At 40.4% G+C, this 16,646-nt stretch overlaps 1 protein-coding gene across 8 annotated transcripts in view; it reads right to left on the reverse strand.

The window, feature by feature from the left end:
* LOC139759207 (uncharacterized) overlaps positions 1-16,646 on the reverse strand; it is a 104,122-nt gene that overhangs the window by 41,584 nt on the left and 45,892 nt on the right. For all 8 annotated transcript variants that reach the window (XM_071681283.1, XM_071681284.1, XM_071681277.1 and 5 more), the window contains 4 exons: positions 12,996-13,254; positions 9,707-9,928; positions 7,288-7,405; positions 3,492-3,707 (listed from right to left, as the gene is read on the reverse strand). In XM_071681283.1, coding sequence (XP_071537384.1) covers positions 3,492-3,707; positions 7,288-7,405; positions 9,707-9,928; positions 12,996-13,254 — 815 coding nt within the window. The remainder of the gene's footprint in view (positions 1-3,491; positions 3,708-7,287; positions 7,406-9,706; positions 9,929-12,995; positions 13,255-16,646) is intronic.

Genomic DNA, 16,646 nt, shown 5'->3' on the forward strand with positions numbered 1-16,646 from the left:
GTGAAGTGTTTTAGATGTCTGGGAGTGGATTTAGAAGCAGATGGAACCATGGAAGGTTCTGTGAGGGTTGAAGAATGTTTGGAAGGCCAAGAACATTATCTCGGAGCAAAAATGGATATGTTTGAAAGAATAGCGGTTCCAACAATGTTATATGATTGTGAGGCATGAGCTATAGATAGGGTTGTGCAGAGGAGGTGGGATGTGTTGGAAATGAGACGTTTGAAGACAATATGAGGTGTGAGGTGGTTTGATCAAATAAGTAATGAAAGGGTAAGAAAGGTGTCTGGTAATAAAAAAAGAGAGTGGTTGAGAGAGCAGAAGAGGGTGTACTGAAATGGTTTGGTCACATGGAGAGAATGAAGAAGTGGGAGACGAAATTGGAGGTGGAAGGATGGAGCGAAAAGATTTTGAGCAATCAGGGCCTGAACATACAGGAGGGTGAAAGGTGTGCAAGGAATAGAGTGAATTGGAACGATGTGGTATACCGAGGTCGACGTGCTGTCAATGGATTGAACCAGGGCATGTGGAGCATCTGGGGTAAACCTGGATGTGGAGAGGGAGCTGTGGTTTTGGTGCACTACACTTGACAACTAGAGACTGAGTGTGAACAAATGTGGCCTTTGTTGTCTTTTCCTGGCACTATATCACACGCAAGCAGGGGGAAGGGGGTGCCATTTTATGTGTGGCACGGTGGCGAAGAGAATGGTTGAAGGCAGCAAGTATGAATATGTACATGTGTATATGTATATGTCTGTGTATGTATATGTATATGCGCGTGTGTGGGCGTTTATGTATATACATGCGTATGTGGGTGGGTTGGGCCATTCTTTTGTCTGTTTCCTTGAGCAACCTCGCTAATGTGAAGGACATCGACAAAGTATAATAAATATACATACATACTTATACACACGGATATACATAAACATATATACACATTCATACTTACTCACCATCGTCCATTCCCAATGCATGATAGAAAAGAAAAAATTAAGTACATGTTCTTTTATTCCTCCCCACACCTGTTAACTGTCCCGTGTCAGTGATACAGAGAAGGAAAGGCCATGTCTGCTCATATCCATTCTCGAGCTGTCATGTGTAATGCACCAGAAACACAGGTCCCTATCCACATCCAGGCCCCACAGAACTTTCCATGGTTTACCCCGGATATTTAACATGCCCTAGCTCAGTCCATTGAGAGCGCGTTGACCCCAGTTATCCACATTGCTCTAATTCACTCTATCCCTTGCACGCCTTTCATCCTACTATATGTTCAGGCCCTGATTGCTCAAACTCTTATTACACTCCATCCTTCCAACTCTAATTTGGTCTCCCTGTTCTTATTCCCTCCACTTCTGACACATCTATCTTTTTTTACTTTAAGTTGAAGGCTCCTGTTCAGACAAAAGTCCACATCAAGGCCAGGCCTAAATCAAAATAAAGAGAGCATTATACAATGGAAGAAGAAAAGACAAAGGAAAGCATTTATGAATTTGTGAGAAAGTGAAAAACCTGTCTTTTTAAATGTGCTACATCATAGTTATTGTTCCCCACTCATGCCCTGAATTTTTTCTTTTCATACCTCTCCCACCTACTATGGCTGGAAAAACTCACCTTACAAGTAATGAGTAGCTTCAGTTGCACTTTAAAATGAAATACGCCACTTAAGGAAATTTCTAATATTACTAGTGTGAGTTTGAGATCATTACAAAAATGGGTGAAACATGTATCATGTAGGTAGTGGTTAGTAAGCAGCCAATGACCAGGCAGGCACATTACCAGTACTACCTGTTGGAGTATCAGGAGGTTAGTGACATCTGCTTAGTGAGCCAGCACTTTAGTGGTTGTCAAGATGCACTCTTCTGACCCAGGTAGCTGTCTTTTCTTTCTGCCTTACCAAAATGTGGACTACTGGCATTCTGTCCATAAACATATATGTTCTACTTATTAGATGTAACAAAGATGTAACACTTGACAACACTTAACTCACATAGTTCATTCTTCATAACTTTAGATTTTCCTGCAGTGAGCACCATATGCTATCCCTGTCTTTTGGCAAAATGGTAGGAGCAGTAGAGAGAAGTAAGAAGGAACATTTAGGCAGGATTATTAGGTGGAAACATTAGACGGAAGTAGTGGGTATGAGCATTAGATAGTAGTAGTTATCAAGAACATTACGTAGGAGCCTCCGCAAACAATGCGTTAGACTTGCCCTCTGCTAGTGGCCTGTTAAGGGTGAGGCACTAAAGGCTAAGAAGCGGCACTGGAGTTCTTTAGTTATGGAGATTGTTGCCGTGGCCACCCCTTTGAGAGCGTTCTAATTGGAACAGGCATCAGAGATATAGATAGATAGATTGATAGAAATGAGAGGATAGAGAGTTCCAGAGCTTCGACATAGGAAAAAAAAGCAGGTATCTAAATGACCCACCCTTGAGTTGCTGATGGCCACACAATAATCATGTGATACAGCAGCTGGCTGAGTATTGTGTGGCCTAGCTCCCAGGAGCAAAAACTAAAGGAATACCTCACTCATTCTCTCCATATGTCCAAACCATTTCAGCACACCCACTTCTGCTCCCTCAAGCACATTCTTTTTATCAACACACATCTCTCTTAGCCATTCATTACTCACTCGAAAACACCTCACACCACATATTCTCCTCAAACATTTCATTTCCAACATATCCACCCTCCTCAGCACAGCCTTTTCTATATCCCATGCATCACATCCATATCATATTGTTCGGACTACTAATCCTTCATACATACCCATTTTTGCCCTCCCAGATAATGTTCTTTCTTTTCACACACTCTTCAGCACTCCCAGAACATGTTTTTACATATATTGAGGTTATTCACACAGTAATTTATTTTTTTGGAAAAATATGAATAAATAATTTAATCCCTGAAAAATATCAACAATCATATCCATTTTTTTTTTCACTTTTTAACAACAGTCAGCAATGGCATTTGGCTTCTCACCCAGTTGAATATAAAGAACGCAATTTGGACATCCTGTGGATGACTGAGATGCAAGAAATGCTAGTATCCTCTTTGGACAGCTAGTGGTAAAAAATATAAACTGATTTTTAAACATAGGCGGAAAGCTTAAATTCATCACTCAATGATGGGAGCACAGCTACAAAGTTTGTCATACAACAAAGAAAACAGTTTAAAGTTTAAGAAATCTATGTGTTTATCTCCAAGAAAACAATCACTTTCACAGAAAGCCACTATACAAGATACACAAGTTTACCAACCAAGCAAAAGCCTATGCCAATCAAGGTAAACAGTAATATCAAAACCTATGGTGAACATATGGTCCTTGCTATTGTTTACTTTTGAGCCACTTGACAAGCAATTTAGTGGTCATCATTTTACTTATCTTAACCTCTAGTTAACCAAACTGAACTCTGTAAATGAAACTTTTAAGCAATTCACCAGGTTAATGGCCACTGGGGAAACAAAACAAAACAAAAAAAAAAAGCACCCACCAGTAACTGCACCACCACTATCTGTCTCCTCACTATCATCATAGTTCTCCATATCCGCAGTTATGATAGGTTCCTTGTGACTGATGGGTTCTCGTGGGGCTAATGGCTGACCCCCAGCATGGGAAGAACCAGATGAACCTTCTGCAAGTACTGTTCCAGCAATAGCACCAGACTTTTTGTTATCTTCCTCATCATCAGAAGAAAGGGTCAGGATCACTGAAGCATAAAATGGAAATATAGCAATAATGAGAAGCGCCTGAAAGTTCTGAAATGCAGATAATAAAAAAGGCAATATCCTACTTGGAAAGCACTCTGAAAAAAAATCATTAGAAAAGTACTAATGTGAAAGTGTTTCAAAATGGTGAGATTATGTGAACAAATGGCACATGACATGTTGGTCAAGAAGATAATTGTAAAACAGTTAAAGGTACAAGAAAGAAATGATCGTAGAAGAAAAAGGGGCACAGGGACATAATCTTATTAGGATAGAGGTTATTTCACGTAAGGATGCCTAACAACTGAACTGCAATGAAATGCAAGAGAACATTTTGTATACTATGGTGGCATAAATGGATATATTGGTCTAAGTTGAATCAACTGGTGTGCAAAGTGAAAGAATAAGAAGCACTCATGTAAGTGTGGAAGTTCTTGTTTCCTTATCCACCACATGGAATTGGTAACAGATTCATTGATGATAACATGGAGAAAAAAAACTTACTTGCATAAGAGATCAATAAATGGAATCTATGTGGGTGGTGTGTATATATGTATATATATACACCAGCCACACATGAAATGCCAACCCCCTCCCTGACAAATGCACACGAGGTAGCACTAGGAAAAGACAAAAAAGGCCACATTCTTTTACACTCAGTCTCTAGCTCTCATGTATAATGCATCGAAACCACAGCTCCTTTTCCACATCCAAGCCCCACAAAACTTTCCATGATTTACCCCAGACGCTTCACATCCCCTGGTTCAATCCACTGACAGCACGTCGACCCCAGTATACCACATCGTTCCAATTCACTCTATTCCTTGCACACGTATCACCCTCCTATATGTTCAAGCCCCGATTGCTCCAATTCTTTTTCACTCCATCCTTCCACCCCCAATTTGGCCTCCCACTTCTCCTCGTTCCCTCCACCTCTGACACATATATCCTCTTTGCCAATCTTTCCGCACTCATTCTCTCCATGAGACCAAACCATTTCAATACACCCTCTTCTGCTCTCTCAACCAAAATCTTTTCATTACCACACATCTCTCTTACCCTTTCATTACTTAATCAAACCACCTCACACCACTTATTGTCCTCAAACATCTCATTTCCAACATATCCCCCCTCCTCCGCACAACCCTATATATATCCCATGCCTTGCATCCTTTATAACATTGTTGGAACCATTATTCCTTCAAACATACCCATTTCTCAATGCTCCCACAACTTTCGCCCCCTCCCCAACCCTGTGATTCACTTCTGCTTCCATGGTTCCATCCGCTGCTAAATCCACTCCCAGATATCTAAAACACTTCACTTCATACAGTTTTTCTCCATTCAAACTTTCCTCCCAGTTGACTTGTCCTTCAACCCTACTGTACCTAATAACCTGCTCTTATTAACATTTACTCTCAGCTTTCTTCTTTCACACACTTTGCCAAACTTAGTCACCAGCTTCTGCAGTTTCTCACCTGAGTCACCGATCAACAACCAACTCACTTCCTAAGCCCTCTCATCCACAACGGACTGCATACTTGCCCCTCTTTCCAAAACTCTTGCAGTCACCTCCCTAACAACCCAACCATAAACAAATTAAACAACCATGGAGCCATCATGCACCCCTGCCGCAAACTGACATTCACTGGGAACTAGTCACTTTCCTCTCTTCCTACTCGTACACATGCCTTACATCCTCGTTAAATACTTTTCAATGCTTCTAGCAACTTGCCTCCCACACCATATACTCTTAATACCTTCCACAGAGCATCTCTAACAACTCTATCATATGCTTTCTCCAGATCCATAAATGCTACATACAAATCCATTTGTTTTTCTAAGGTTTTCTCACATACATTCTTCAAACACCTTCAAAATACTCACTCCATCTCCTTCTCACTTCACCACTACTTGTTATTACCTCCCCATTTGCCCCTTTCACTGATGTTTCTATTTGTTCTCTTGTCTTACGCACTTTATTTACCTCCTTCCAAAACATCTTATTATTCTCCCTAAAATTTAATGATACTCTCTCACCTCAACTCTCATCTCCCCTCTTTTTCACCTCTTGCACCTTTCTCTTGGCCTCTTGCCTCTTTCTTTTATACATCTCCCAGTCATTTGCACTATTTCCCTGCAACAATCATCCAAATGCCTCTCTCGTCTCTTTCACTGACAATCTTGCAAAAATCATCCATATGCCTCTCTCTTCTCTTTCATTGACAATCTTAAATCTTCATCCCACCACTCACTACCCTTTCTAATCTGCCCACCTCCCATGCAGCTCATGTCACAGGAATCTTTTGCACAAGCCACACTGCTTCCCTAAATACATACCATTCCTCCCCCATTCCCCTTACATCATTTGCCATTCTGCACTCAATCTCTCCTGGTACTTCCTCACACAAGTCTCCATTCCAAGCTCACTTACTCTCACCACTCTCTTCACCCCAACATTCTCTCTTCTTTTCTGAAAACCTCTCCATATCTTCACCTTTGCCTCCACAAGATAATGATCAGACATCCCTCCAGTTGCCCCTCTCAGCATATTAACATCCAGAAGTCTCTCTTTCATGTGCCTGTCAATAATGCTCACTGGCCATCTATCCTACTTACATACGTATACTTATGTATACCTCTCTTTTTAAACCAGGTATTCCCAATCACCAGTCCTTTTTCAGCACATAAATCTACAAGCTCTTCACCATTTCCATTTACAACACTGGACACCCCATGTACACCTGTTATGCCACATTGCTCACCTTTGCATTCAAATCACCCATCACTATAACCTGGTCTCATGCATCAAAGCTGCTAACACACTCACTCAGCTGCTCCCAAAACACCTGCCTCTCATGATCTTTCTTCTCATGACCAGGTGCATAGGCACCAAAAATCACCCATCTCTCTCCATCCACTTTTGTTTTACCCATATCAATCTAGAGTTTACTTTCTTACACTCTATCACATATTCCCACAACTCATGCTTCAGGAGTAGTGCTACTCCTTCCTTTGCTTTTGTTTTCTCACCAACCCCTGACTTTACTCCCAAGACATTCCCAAACCACTCTTCTCCTTTACCCTTGAGCTTCATTTAACTCAGTGCCAAAACATCCACGTTCCTTTCCTCAAACATACTGCCTATCTCTCTTTTTTCCTCATCTTGGTTACATCCAAACACATTTAGACACCCTAATCGGAGCCTTTGAGGAAGATGAGCACTCACTGCATGACTCCTCCTTCTGTTTCCCCTTTTAGAAAGTTAAAATACAATATTTCTCTTTCCCCTTTTAGAAAGTTAAAATACAATATATATGGCTCACTCAAGTTGAATTTGCTGATACTTTCCTCTCACACAGACTAAAGTTGCTATATTTCACTATCATCAAAATTCATAGCTTGTTTTTTTCTTACCTAGTTCGCACGTCTTTTTTTCATAATTTCAAACCTTTTTTCATCTAGAACACCTGGTATACATTAAGAATGTGAAAAAAAAACTAAAAGGCTGCTTACATTTTATTCCCCAAACGTAATAAGGAAAGCTGGGAAGGAAAACAAAAACAATCATGTATGACTTACCAGGTTCCTCATAATTCTTCCCTCTCCCTCGTCCTCTTCCTTTAGACTTCTGGACACTTTGAGCAGATTTTTTGTCAACTCCTTTTCTGGCCCCACCTCCTGCCTTGCCATAAAACTCCTATTCAGAAACCATAATAGAATTACTTAAAAAAAAAAATCCTTTATCACACCACTAAGTAAACAACAATACATTCATTTTAAGACTAAAGTGATGAGCTAAGAGGAACAGTGCAAATAACTTTAGAACCATTGCGTGTTATGAGGAGCAGCAAATATATCTTATATATGATGAGATGAGATATAAAGGCCCTATGGTACCGAAAGATTTGGAGAATGACAGGGTACCATGTATAAAACAGTCAAGAATAGTGCTGTCGGCAAATTATACTGGCTAATATCAAAATTCTATTTTTTATACATGGACTAAGAAATTCTAAGAACATCACTTGCAGCATTTATTACAGCTAAAGTAGAATATACATCTCAAGTTTTGTCAACCTAATTAAGAAACAAGTTTTGTTGCTTTATACATGACAGATAGAGATCTGATGTGCACAAATGATGCTACTCTCTGTCCTGTACAGTCTAATCTGCCTAAGTATATGTAGGTGTTACTGAAGTCAACCTACGAGGTTACACTGCAAATGTAATGTCACCTTCAGCATGGATGTATCAGTATCAATGAACAAAATGGAATAAAATCTCACAGAGAAGCTTGTCATTCCAAAGGAGTCCATAATTCCCCTGCTACTGCTCATAGCACATCTTTGATGTGACATAAGGCCATAAAGGGTACTGGGCTCATAAATTTCTATTTCATTACCCATCTTTACTATATGGAGAAAAAGTTTACACATATGGGTCCCTATCTCTTTAACACTCTCTACAATCATATTTCTTAAATTTATGTATGCTGTATGCATTAATCAATTAATCATGTCAGTCATTCTATTCCATTTATTCTCCATTAATACTATAAAACTACTTCTTTATCTCTCTTTTAGGAAATCTCTCTCTTCTTAAGGAGGATTCCTAAGATTTTACAAATTGACTTAGATTTACTTAAAAACTATGCCCCATCATAAAACTTTTATTCGATTTTGACATGCTCTGGTTCAATCCACTAACAGCACGTCCATCTCGGTATACCATATCGTTCCAATTCACTCTATTCCTTGCACGCCTTTCACCCTCCTGTATGTTCAGGCCCCAATCGCTCAAAATCTTTTACACTCCATCCTTCCACCTCCAATTTGGTCTCCCACTTCTTCTTTCCTCCACCTCTGACACATTATCCTCCTTGTCAATCTTTTCTCACTCATTCTCTCCATGTGACCAATTCATTTCAACACACCCTCTTCTGCTCTCTCAATCACACTCTTTTTATTACCACACACATCTCTCACCCTTTCATTACTTACTCGATCAAACCATCTCACACCACATATTTTCCTCAAACATTTCACTTTCAACACATCCACCCTCCTCCGCACAACCCTATCTATAGCTCATGCCTCACAACCATATAACATTGGTGGAACCACCATTCCTTCAAACATACCCATTTTTGCTCTTCGGGATAATGTTCTCGCCTTCCACACATTCTTCAAAGCTCCCAGGACCTTTGCCCCCTTCCACACCCTGTGACTCACTTCCACTTCCATGGTTCCATCCGCTCTCTGATTTCTAAAACACTCACTTCCTCCAGTTTTTCTCCATTCAAACTTATCTCCCAATTAACTAGTCCCTTAACCCTACTGAACCTAATAACCTTGCTCTTATTCACATTTACTCTCAACTTTCCTCTTCCACACACTTTACCAAACTCAGTCACCAGCTTCTGCAGTTTCTCACCTGAATCAGCCACCAGTGCTGTATCATCAGTGAACAACTGACTCACTTCCCAAACCCTCTCATCCACAACAGACTGCATAATTGCCCCTCTCTCCAAAGCTCTTGCATTCACCAACCTAACAACCCCATTCATAAACAAATTAAAAAGCCATGGAGACATCACGCACCCCTGCCGCAAACCGACTTTCACTGGGAACCAACCACTTTCCTCTCTTCCTACTTGTACACATGCCTTACATCCTTGATAAAAACTTTTCATTTCTGTTTCCCCTTTTAGAAAGTTAAAATATAAGGAGGGGAAGCTTTCTAGCCCCCTAACTCCTGTCCCCTTTAAACGCCTTCTACGACACGCAGGGAATGCGTGGGAAGTATTCTTTCTCCCCTATTCCCAGGGATAGTGATCAATACGCAATCTTCTATGATCATCCATGCATATATGAGATGACTGACTAATGCCATATAAAGAAGACATATTTCTATGAACAATCAAGGCTAACTTTGACTTATACATGCACCTACTAAGAAAAATTCTCACTCAAAAGTACAGGTAAATTTAGCTAATCACCTGTTTTGACATCTGAGGCCCAAGTGCAATTCCCCTACTAGAAACTGCCACTGAATCACTGGTGGATGTCTTGGAAGCAGTGGAGGAAGGTGCTGAGAAAATTGCACGGACTTGGTTGGGCATCTTATGATTACACCTCTGGCAGCGATTTAAGTCCTCACTCAAAATACCACAGTTTGAGCACAGAGCTATACGCCCAGGAACATACCTAGGCTTATCAGTCTGCAAAATAATATGTTAGTAAAAACTAAGAGGCATATCTGAAGTTGGCTCTGGAAAAATACATAAATTGGCTTCATTTCATCAGATCAAAATAATAATAATAATAATAACAATAATAATAATAATAATAGATATCTGGGAGTGGATTTGGCAGCGGATGGAACCATGAAAGTGGAAGTGAATCATAAGGTGGGGGAGGGGGTGAAAATTCTGGGAGCCTTGAAGAATGTGTGGACGTTGAGAACATTATCTCGGAAAGCAAAAATGGGTATGTTTGAAGGAATAGTGGTTCCAACAATGTTGTATGGTTGCAAGGCGTGGGCTATGGATAGACTTGTGCGCAGGAGGGTGGATGTGCTGGAAATGAGATGCTTGAGGACAATATGTGGTGTAAGGTGGTTTGATCCAGTAAGTAATAATAGGGCAAGAGAGATGTGTGGTAATAAAAAGAGTGTGGTTGAAAGAGCAGAAGAGGGTGTTTTGAAAAGGTATGATCACATGGAGAGAATGAGTGAGGAAAGATTGACCAAGAAGATATATGCGTCAGAGGTGGAGGGAACGAGGAGAAGTGGGAGACCAAATTGGAGGTGGAAAGATGGAGTGAAAAAGATTTTGAGTGATCGGGGCCTGAACATGCAGGAGGGTGAAAGGCGTGCAAGGAATAGAGTGAATTGGAACGATGTGTTATACCGGGGTCGACGTGCTGTCAATGGATTGAACCAGGGCATGTGAAGCGTCTGGGGTAAACCATGGAAAGTTCTGTGGGGCCTGGATGTGGAAAGGGAGCTGTGGTTTTGGTGCATTATTACATAACAGCTAGAGACTGAGTGTGAACGAATGGGGCCTTTGTTGTCTTTTCCTAGCGCTACCTCGCACACATGAGGGGGGAGGGGGATGGTATTCCATGTGTGGCGAGGTGGCGATGGGAGTGAATAGGGGCAGACAGTGTGAATTGTGTGCATGGGTATATATGTATGTGTCTGTGTATGTATGTATATGTGTACATTGAGATGTATAGGTATGTATATTTGCGTGTGTGGACGTGTGTGTGTGTGTATACATTGTGTATGAGGGTGGGTTGGGCCATTTCTTTCGTCTGTTTCCTTGCGCTACCTCACAAACGCGGGAGACAGCAACAAAGCAAAATAAATAATAAATAAATCTGTGTGTGTGTATATATATGTATACGTTGAGATGTATAGGTATGTATATTTGCGTGTGTGGACGTGTATGTACATACATGTGTATGTGGGTGGGCTGGGCCATTCTTTCATCTGTTTCCTTGTGCTACCTCGCTAATGTGGGAGACAGTGACAAAGTAAAATAAATAAATAAATAAATAATAATATATTTTTTTTTTTTTTTATTTCCAAAAGAAGGAACAGAGAAGGGGGCCAGGTGAGGATATTCCCTCAAAGGCCCAGTCCTCTATTCTTACTTCTCACGCATTCCCTGCATGTCGTAGAAGAAGACTAAAAGGGGAGGGAGCAGGGGGTTGGAAATCCTCCGCTCTCATTTTCAATATTCCAAAAGAAGGAACAGAGAAGGGGGCCAAGTAAGGATATTTCCTCTAAGGCTCAGTCCTCTGTTCTTAATGTTACCTCGCTAATGCAGGAAATAGCAAATATGTATGAAAGAAAATATACATGTGTGACACCTGTTCCTTTGTGGAACTCCCTGAAAAAGGTGGCCATGGCAATAGCCTCCACAGCTAGTGAACTTCAGTGCCGCTTCTTAAGCTTTAGCGTCTCACCCTTAACAGGCCACTGGCTGAGGGCAAGTCTACAGCAGTGTTTGCAAAGGCTCCTACCTAACTACTTCCACCTAATGTTTCTTCTAATGCTCCTACATAAATGTTCCCAACACTACTTCTATCTACTGCCCCCATCATTTTGCATAAAGGCAGGGCTAGCACATAGCACTCACCACAGAAAAATCTAGAGTTATAAGAAAGAGATAAGCGAGTTAAGAGTCGCCAAATGTTAAGTGTGATGAGAGATTCTATATTTGTGGAAAGAATATCAATAATCCAAGTGTGGGTGAGGGAGAAAGAAAAGACTGCTACCTGGGTCAGAGGAGTGCAACTTGACAGCTATATTTCTCACTCATACATTTCATGCAGTCTAGAGGTGCAGAGACACTGGAGAGACATCACTTATTCATATGCTCTACTTCAATCTGTTGACAGCATGTTACCCCACTATATACCATATTGTTCCAATTCCTCTGCAAAGGTTTCATCCTCCTAAAAGTTCAGTGTTATATTTGCCAGGGGTTGTGGGATCTGTGAAATGAGGTTACTTAAGTGTAAGGCATGGGTTAGCTTTTTGTTTCTACTTAGGAGTTGGTGGTTAGTTACAAAGTGGTTTGGGTGGGATGGGTCTAGTGCTGTTGTACAGGATTTGGAATTCGGTGGTGAGCATGTCGAGGTTGGTGTGTACCGGATTGATCTTTGTTTCGTTGTGGGAGTCATTTACGGAAGCAGTCCTAACATGTGCAAGAGAACAGTGTGGCATGCAGAAGATGAAAGGTGTGCAGGTAAGAGAGGATGAAAAAATCTGATCTAAAACACTCTCTTTAAATCCTCACCTTCTTCCTTAGCCTCAAGGTGTTCACGAATCCTTTTAACCTGATTAACCACTATCCCACTAAACATCATGCCTATTATACTCAGTGGAAATATTGCTCTTTATTCTTACACTTACCTCTATTACCCCTCCCTCAATACAGCAGAATGATTACCGACTTTGTTCCATCCTTAGGCACCTGAGCACCTTTCCATGCTTACAGACTTCCCAGGGCCAATCCACACAGTTTTATCTAACTCTTCACCATCTCACTCATCAATGTTCATCTTACTTCCTCCTTTGTAAGGGTAATTTCAAATATCTGTACCTAAATTCAGCAAATTCCTTTTATTATATAAGAGCCTGTTTCTCCCCCCCCAAAAAAATTAATTGCTTGCACAATAGGGGATATACAATCAGACACGTAAGTGTGGATACTTTTGTTTACCTTACATCAGTAACTAAAAAACTTTAAAACACAACTTTAAATTCGAGCTCACCGGATCCTTTTCTGTTTGTTCATTAGGCACTGTTGAGTGAACAGTTTGTTCCTGAAGTGGAGGAGAAGTGGAAGAAGAGTTTATGGATTCAGAACCAGTGGATGAAACACCTTTGGAATGAGGTGATACAGTAGGTGAGACTGATGATGGAGGACTCTGTAAATCTGTTCCAGGCACACCTCGCAATACTACTCCATCTTCACGTTTCATGTTGAAAATTGGGTTGCTGACAGCTGTTGAAACACTTAGATGTGGTGTCCTGCAAGAGTAAAAATTTTATAGCGACACTTGGTGAGCTGTCTTGCATGAGTAAAAAATTTTTAGTCACACACAGACACTTCCCTAACCTGCTACCAGAGTCCCACAAAGAGAACAGTTAAGGAGAAAACTATCTAAAGGCAATTACTGGAACAGCTTTCATGTATAAGCAAATATCTAGAAAGCTGCTCATTTCCGACATATGGCCAAAATTAGAATTATCCTTCTCATGTTTGGTCACCACACCTCAAGAAGCACAAAAAGCTCATAGAAAAGGTAGAGAGAAGGATAACAATGATGATATCAGATATAAGAGCTAAGAAGCAAGAAGAGACTAAAGACTTTACATTTGCCCAACATGGGAGAGAGAAAAAATTAAGGGTGATCTAATTACACCCTTTCATATCTTAAAATGGACTCATACTTTAAAACAGATTCATGATATAGACAGTGAACTGTTCTTCAAGACACTTAGGGGAAGAACTACCAGACGGGATAATATGAAATTTGGTAAGACATTAAAAAGGAAGGACTTTATACTATGAGTGGTGGCTGAATGGAATAAGATAACTAAGGAAATGTTCCATAGAGAAAGCATAATTAAATCTATCAAGTTGCATGATAGCAGAGAATTTTCAAGAGATGGGACCCTATGAGCATATATCTCACTCCAGATACAAGGGATAAAATAAGTAATTACAATTACATTATTACCCTGAACATGCTGAATGAAAAGTTCAAAAGAGTTTTCACACTGGAAGACACTATATCCTCAAAAACTGAAATGGAATGGGGTGGTCTCAGAAAGCATCAGGCTTAATAGGATTACATACTAAATGACAGTAATGACAAAAAGAGGCTTGGATGAGAACATGCTCAGAGCGGCAGCTGAAGGTCCGATTATTACTTGGTGGAGGCAAGAGTGAAGATCTGTTGAAGCTTACCAATAAGAGGAAATGAAGTAGGTGAAAAGGGGGTGGTAAAAGTAAGTGAGCTTGGAAAACTGGCTTGTGTGAAGAGATACTCTCTCGAGTAAGTCCCGAAAGACAAAATGTGAGAGTAAATGAAGCTAAGAGAGTGGATGAGGAATGAGATGATTTAGAATGTACATTGTTGGCCTGTGCAAGAAACGTTTGTCATGTGCAGAAAGCACAAGGAGGGGAGGTGAAAGAGGGTAATAAGTGATGGTTAGACAAAGTTGCTGGTGAAAGAGAAAAGGAAGATAGTTAAAGAGAAAGGATGCAAATGATTAAATGTAAAAAAGAAAGCAGCAGGAAGTAGAATGGAAAGTTCAGGAGGTGAAAGAGAGAGCAAGTAAATGTTAGGATGAGCAAATACATGTTAGGGTGATTAAATACCAATAAATCTTGGGGAGAATATGTTCAAGAAGGAGTTTAATAGTATAAGGAAAATCGAGAGAACAAATGGGAAGTATGCAAAGTGAAAAAATTATGACAAGTGGTGTGGTGAAACAAGAAGAGGTGGTGAAAGACTGGTGTAAGATGAAATGTTGCAAGCGGAGCAGACGGTATTTTAGTCAATTTTCTTAAAGAAAGGCGGTGACCGTGTTGTTGACAGGTTAATTAGGATTTTCAGTGTGTGCACAGATCATGATGAGGTGCCTGAGGACTGGCTGAATGCACAATGCATCTATACAAGCTAGGCGGACAGAGACGAGTGTTCAAATTAACCACTCCCCAGAAAAACATGAGTAAATCACTCATGTCTAGCCTGGTCATCACCCATAATTATAATACTACAAGCAGTCTCAATATATCCCAAGACCCTTCACTCCCGAAATGCAGCTACTGAATAGCAGACAAAGAGCACTTACTTTTCAATTACCTCTACTCTCTGCACACAGACCCACACACAATATAATAACAATGAACAACAGTCATGAGCAGTGGACATAGAGAGCATCTTGAGTGTTGCAGGAGCCTTATACAGGCTGAACAGACTCATGCAACAGAAAGCAAAATATGCAAGAAAAGCGGTGATTGAAAGGGCAACGGCATGCAATGAGTATTAGCCCGAAGATAAACATCATGGTTTCAGGGGTGCTAAAGAATGTACAGATCAGGTTTTTGCTTTCAAGAATGTGTGTGTGAGAAATACTTTGAGACACAGATGGATTTCTATATGGATTTATGATTCAGGAAGCAGTTAACAGAGATGTTTTGTAGACAGTGCTACATATCCATATGTACATATGTTGAGGAAGAAAAGTTGTTAGAAGGCACAAAGGTATACGATGTCACCATGGTTGTTAAATCTGTTTATGAATGGGGCGGTGAAGGAAGTGAATCCAAGGGTCATGGAAAGAAGAGCAGGTACACATTCTGTTGGGGTGGAGAGTTCAAAAGGATGAGTCAGTTGTTTTTTGCTGATGATATGGTGCTAGTAGCAAATTCATCAAGTGAGAAATAACAGACATGCGTTAGATGATGAGGAAGTTGTGAGTAAATGTGAATAAAAGCAGTTATTCTGTTTAGCATTGAAAAGAGACAGGTAGTTTAAGCTTAAATGGTGAGAACTTGAGGTAGTGGAGTGTTTTTGGTGGAAAGAGAGGTCACTCTCTATAAGGGTAAACTTGGGTATGTCTGATAGTATGGAAATCTCCTCAGTGCTATATCGAAGCAATGTGTGGGATTTAGACAGGTATATAAAAGACCAGGTGAATGAGTTCGAAATGAGATTCAGTTTGAGAACAACATGTGGTGTAAGGAGGGAACATTGAAGAGGAAATACTCATGTAAGAAAGAGGAGTGACAGTAAGAGGAATATGTATGAGAGAGCTGTTAAAGAAGTCTTGAAATGGTTTCAACAAATGGAGAAGATGAGTGAGGAATGAATGAATAAAAGTGTACATACATCAGAAGTGGTCAGAAAAGGAAAACACCATGGGGGTGGAGGGATAAGGAGAAAGATGCTTTCAGGGATAAGGGCCTGAACATGCAGGAGGGTGTGAGACATACTAGGGACACAACAAACAGCAGAGTTGTGATTTACAAGGGACAACATGCTATCAACTGGGTGGATCAGGGCATATAATGCAGTCAGAGGAACCAAGGAAAGGTCTGATAGACCTCGTTGTGGATAAGAGGCTCCAGTTTCAGGCCATTACACATAATGGCTAATGAGTTCCTGGTGCAACCTTGCTGATGTAGGAAACAGCAAACATGTAAAATATAATGTATTAAAAAAGGCTTTCTCTTTTCTAAAATTTGTTTTAAATATGTTCTAAGGCTGAAAATTTCTCTGTAAAAACATATCTCCAATCATATAATTGGAGTCTATGGGAAAATAATTTTCACCTACCAGAGTTTTGCTTAAAAATCAACTTTTCTAGAACATAGTTACTTAGTGGGGGATGGGTGCACTTCCCACATA

Source organism: Panulirus ornatus, chromosome 32 (assembly GCF_036320965.1).
Source record: "Panulirus ornatus isolate Po-2019 chromosome 32, ASM3632096v1, whole genome shotgun sequence".
NCBI classification, from domain to species: Eukaryota; Metazoa; Arthropoda; class Malacostraca; order Decapoda; family Palinuridae; genus Panulirus; species Panulirus ornatus.